Raw genomic sequence first — 5,816 nt, 5'->3', positions numbered from 1 at the left:
TATAAAAACCACATTGATTTTTTTTAAAGTACAATAACCTCTAATACTTTTTTGCCAAAAGAAGATACCCTTAAATTTTATGTTTAAACAATTTCGGCTTTAGTGTGTATACGTTATTAATAAACTAACAAAAATTATGAACAAATACTACACAAACAAACGAGAACCCGAACACCGCACAAAATCAAACAATAGTCCTACTTGGACAATCTCCTTCAAGATCCCAGAATGATGCTTGCCTGGGCTTGGGTAAATGCCGACTGAAAACTGTAATTTTTTTCCAGTAAAAGATTGTATAATGTATACAACTAGTAATACAGATATCGAAAGCTATAAATACATCACAACATACACTTCAGCCCCTCTTCTTTTTCTCCTGTCCCACTTTTCTTTCCTGTTAGAATAGATTCATGGCATGGGAGCTGCTCCAGCAGCAATGGTTGAGTTGACAATCATTAGGTTATTGAAACGAAGGGCGAAAATCGAAGTACTCAATTTACAACAGATCATGTTTTGCTCTTTGAAATTCCTATCCTAAAATCGGTTGGGGCGTTTAGAGTGACGAATCAAAGCCCCACCAATGAATCGACTCGTGAGTAACAAATAAGACCACTCAGCATGAAAGTGCGGGAAAGAGGAGATGGATGAGCGGAGGGGGAAATATGGGGTTCACTGAAATTAATGGATCTTACTCGATCCCACCATAGTAAAGCCCTCTTTAAGAGAACTACAGCTCCATCTTTCGAGCTAAAGACCAAGCAAGAACTTAAACACATCACTCAATGAAATGATTCCTTCTACTCGCTTGCTGCCTGCCTCCACAATCACAAGTCTCCTAGCCCCTGTGAGAATACAAACAACAGTAGGACGCATTGGAGAAACAGGCGAAAGGGAAGATTTATTTTTCGAGATAATCATATGCGAATAAAAGAGAATGGATGAAAAGGATACCTGAATTTGCCAACTGCTCCATCACTCTGTGCAAAGTATCGGCTCGTAGACACATCTGACATCTTTGTCCGTTGAAAGAATTTGCATCTTGACACATTTGTAAGGCCTGCAAGATCAGTTTCGCTGGTAAGAAAGCTCTTTTCTTGCATTTTAAGCAAACAGGCAGTACCGTATGCATTAACAACGTTCTTCAATTACCTGGTGAATACTCATTTCATCAAGGCGAATCTGTGCATAGGCTTTATCCTTCGCTAAAGTAGTTATATCACTGTCAAGCAAACAACCAGAGGACAACTTTCGTAAGGAACATAAACAAATAATTTGGCATCCAGCAGTTCCTTCTTTTATAATTTTTATCCCCAATTGGGAAAAAAAATAGAGGCTACCTTCGTGAATATATGTCAAGCAATGAGTCATTCTCATCCACTATCGGTATCGAACTTACATTGGCTGCAAAAGGTGTGATCTTGTCAGATGATTAACAAAAAATGAGGAAACGAAAAGCAAGAGAAAGAACGGGACAAAAGCGACAGACTAATAAGTACAAACTGTGATTGGTAACTCTAATGGCATTAAGGTTTTCCCTCAAAAGAGAACATAAAGGAAAAAGGAGGAAAGAATGCTTATAAAGCCGAAAGATTTAGTAATGATGCAATAACTGTTCGACAATACCTATTCTTGATATCTACAATGACCTTAATTCGAACCAGTAGTCAAATATAACATATAAGCGTTCACCAAAAAGTTAAGCAACAAGCTCGACATGCAATGAAAATATGTAGAAGCAAAAAGTAACATTTTTAATTCAATATTATACGAATACATGCTTAAAAATTTATTCTTTTCTATCTGCCCACTGTGTTATAATTTCTGCCATATTGTACAAACTTCAGCAGCAGCTTAAAAACCTTAAGCTCAAAGGCCATAAGTTACCTTGAACTAACAATGATAAGGCAGAACCAAGAGAGGCATTTGGTTGCAGCATTGCCAGTGACCGAACATTTGATTCCCCGATTTTTGGAACCCAAGTACCCAAGGGAATTGAACAAATTGGCTGTTGAAGAATGGGCAAGGAACTAGAAGAATGTTTGAAATATCGGCATATACCTGAAAATTAGGCTCTGGTTAGAAATAACTTGTGTCTCCTAAACAAACAAGTGAAGAACCAAGTACCTTAAGCTAATAACAGGGGGAAAAGCTTACATTTTAGAACTTGAGACAAAGTGGCAAGATTTAGCAGTTGCGGAAATGAACCATCCTGTGATGAATGAATGATGGGAACCACAGCTACCTTACTTTTCAAAATCCTCAGAGCAACATCCTTCAAAGTATCATAGGGTCCAGCCTGCATAAAATGATACTAAATGTTACATATCGATACAAAAGTAACCTGTTACCTTCTAAAAGTTAGCTCTAACTTCACTGGAGTCCAGTTTTTTTATCAAATATTAGCAAAAGAAGTATTCAACCTACAACAAATATTACCTTAAACAAACAAGTGTGAGTCGATATATGATAAACAGAAGTACAACGAGGATTCATTAGAAACATGTGCTATGAAAAAAGGATCCAAAAGCTTAAAAATAGGTAATTCATTCTATAGTAAATTATGTGAGAAACATCAAGACTGAACAACCTCAGTATCATGAGAATCCAAATAACCATCATTCCAAAATCTGGAACTGTAAACTAAGAAAGAAATCACAATCTCTTTTCCGTGAATAGATTCCAGAATAATGTAGTAAAGGCAATAGGTAAAGATTGTGAGGTCAAAAACAGCACATCCTAATAATTTCAACAGTGAACACCTCATCTTTCTTACCAAAAGCAGAAGTTTCATTTAGGAATGCTAGATAATCCTGTAAATGAAGCACTTACATGAACAAAGCGTCTAGGATATGATTTTGCATTTCCATCAATCTGGCTGCTAAGATGCACCTTTCCCTCTTTCCAAAATGATATTGTGTGCATCTCTAATTCTTCCTCCGTCAAATTCGAACCATGATTCCCCAACTGTCCTTCAAAGGGTTTATACATGTTAAACGCTCAAGCTGCATCATCGCAAATGAGGAAAAAATACCATGTATTTCCACATTTCAACTAGCAGGTGTCAAAAAACTTAAAACACCACATGAGTACTCCTAAAACTATATGTTTCCATAACTCCTGATTTACAGTGAATTGAAATATATGGTTAAACATGGAGGAAAAAGAAAACAAATTGTACTGTTAGAAAAACATGTATTCATGGTTAAATAACTCTAAACATTTAAAGTTCACCAATATTTTTAAAATTAAAAACTTCAATTGATTCTCAAATCATTATATACCGTATAAGGTCATATGGGTAACAACTTGTCAATTGCTGTTAGGTGGCTCTCTAGTTTTAAACTCCTACGTCTAACTCTTTTTTTCTCTTGACAATCATGGCCATCCGCTAAGTCCAGCATAATTAGAAAAACTAGGTCTCCTTCTTGTATATTAAATGAAACAGTGACTCATCTATTTCAGGAAAGTAATTCCCTAATTCATCCACCTCTATATCTCTAAACTGGCCTGGATTAAGTTGCCAAATTCTCCTATTGTAATTTAAGTTTTTTCTGAATATTATCACAGCTTACCTTTCACATTTGAAGGAAAAACTCAACATTTTTTCCCGAACTCACCTCTCTTAGAATAAGAATAAAGTCCAATGCACTAAGAACTCCAACGAACTGGCCCTTGAATGAATCCCAGAGAGGAGCCACAGGAATTCCCTAAACGTAGCATAAATAAACAAAAATAATATAATATCTGAGCTAATAATCAGCAGAGTGAAAAGTAAAAACTCAAGAAATTGCATACAGTAGTAATGAGGAAAATATCTAAACTAAAGGCAAATTATATACACCAAAGAAACTAGTGAAGGAAATATTACATCAAAGAAGAAGTGGAAAGTCAAAAGAAAGGGAGAGAGAAAAGGGAACTGGAAAAACAAAGAACCACCACATGCACCACAAGGTTAATCTTCTCTCTGGATGAAAACCAGGAAACACTAGCGAAACCTTTATGTGTAGTGATTGTGCATGTCTGATCACCTCTGCATGTTTTTTGATAAAAGAGATTCACCTGTTCATGCAGAATATGGAATGCTTGCTTCACTGCTATATTAACATCCAAGGCAATAACCTGCAACAACAGACACATTCAGATAGAACCAACCAGAAGCCACCACCCACAATAAGTTACCACATAAACATATCCAAGAGAAAGGTAATGCATTCAAACCTTGCCCGAGTCCGGAAGCAACTCATATGCAATATGTCTTGACAAGAAAGTGGCTATGCGATGCCGAGAGACCTCCAAATCTGCATCTGACATAGTAGGAACTGGTTCCTACAAGTTGTCCCCATAAAAAGACATAAATGCATATGCATCTAAAATTTAACATAAAACAATAACTTCCAGCCTGATTCGTTTAGAAAAAACGCCTCAATACTTGAAAAAAAGACCAACAAAACAACTTATTAGAAGACAAATGTCAACCACCAAAAAAATATTTAAGTGTTTAAGAAGCACACCGAACGAAAAGAAACGTCATCAAGGTCCATGTCGAATCTACTTGAGGCCTCAGGACTAAGACTTGGAGAAACTGCATCCAGATCTCCAGCTATATAGACAGTGTTAACCACACCATAATTACCGTTTACGAAGGGTTGTTGCTTATCATGTCGCCATTCACCATCAACAAAAAACTTAAACTGCCAGTAAACAGAAGTAAAACCTGAAATCAGTTTCAGCATAAGAAAAGATTTGCATTCCCGAGTGAGGACTACGGCACATCTACATGATACCAAAAACAAATGCCCAAAGTTAGGAGGAGCTTTGCTTCATGTATTTTCTTACTCCAGGGTTAGTACACAAAATACTTTAAAAGAAAAAATAAAATTATTATGAAGTGGTCATATCAGTATACTGACAAAATCTCAATATGAATCATGAAGCAGCAAATGAGTTATTTTGTAGTTATAGTTTCACAAGCTTAGTTTACCATCACCAAGATGATCTCCAGGATGCAGGATTTAGGAACTCGACTAGGATCTTATTAATATAACATTAAATTACTCGCAGCAGTTACTTCGATGATTTATCAGTCATTTCCACAATTACTCAATCCGAGAGGAAAATAAAAATTCAGAATAAAAGGCTCTTCACAGGAGAATAGGATTAAATATATTGCTTATAAAGGTCCAGCTCTTCTAATATAGAACAGGGTGGACAGAAGAATATCATATAACCGTTGAGAGCATGCTGAGTGCTTTCCATGCTGAATGCACTTAAATTATTGGCGACTTGGCAAATTAATAACATATTCGTGTACTATCTCCCTACCCTCCTCCAAAAGCCGCAATGGGAAGAAATATTGTCTTTCTATCTCTATGATTAACAGATTCAATAATATTTAGAAGCATAAGAAAAAACAATATCGGAAAATCGACCATGAATTTTATCTGAAAATCTACAAAAACATTAACAAAATCAAGAACACTATGTTACATTGTAAATTAGAATTTCAGCTCCTATTTGACTTTTTTCCATCTACTACAGATAATGATCGTAAAAGCTGATTAACCTGATGATATCCAGGAGTCAACCTGCAAACTACTTGAAATACAGTGGGGAAACGCTCCATTGGAGACATTGGTATAAGGTCTAACCACCTGCACACATAGGATACAATCAATTGCCATTTCCAACCTAAATTCATGAAAAATCCTTCAAATATAATAAAAACTAAAAAACAAGCCCATGAAAAACTGAATTTGAAATTTTTTGGCTCTCACCTAGTAAATGAGCCAATTAGAAACACACTGTCTCCCCCATAA

The 5,816-nt window shown here is 35.9% G+C and overlaps 1 protein-coding gene across 1 annotated transcript; it reads right to left on the bottom strand.

Moving 5' to 3' along the window:
• Positions 1–362: 362 nt before the first annotated feature.
• Positions 363–5,812, bottom strand: LOC120202342 (sucrose nonfermenting 4-like protein; the record flags this gene model as incomplete). The annotated part of the gene is made up of 13 exons (XM_039202780.1): positions 363–842; positions 952–1,057; positions 1,150–1,219; positions 1,338–1,401; positions 1,885–2,058; positions 2,155–2,296; positions 2,830–2,964; positions 3,618–3,707; positions 4,060–4,119; positions 4,219–4,326; positions 4,512–4,691; positions 5,564–5,651; positions 5,775–5,812. Coding segments are annotated over 13 exons (1,350 nt in total), but the record flags the coding sequence as incomplete, so codon positions are not given.
• Between the last annotated feature and the right edge of the window lie 4 nt (positions 5,813–5,816).

Source organism: Hibiscus syriacus, unplaced genomic scaffold (assembly GCF_006381635.1).
Source record: "Hibiscus syriacus cultivar Baekdansim isolate YM2019G1 unplaced genomic scaffold, ASM638163v2 tig00008665_pilon, whole genome shotgun sequence".
In the NCBI taxonomy this organism is placed as follows: Eukaryota; Viridiplantae; Streptophyta; class Magnoliopsida; order Malvales; family Malvaceae; genus Hibiscus; species Hibiscus syriacus.
Note: the sequence above shows the minus strand (reverse complement) of the source record. Positions and strands in the feature narration are given on the sequence as shown.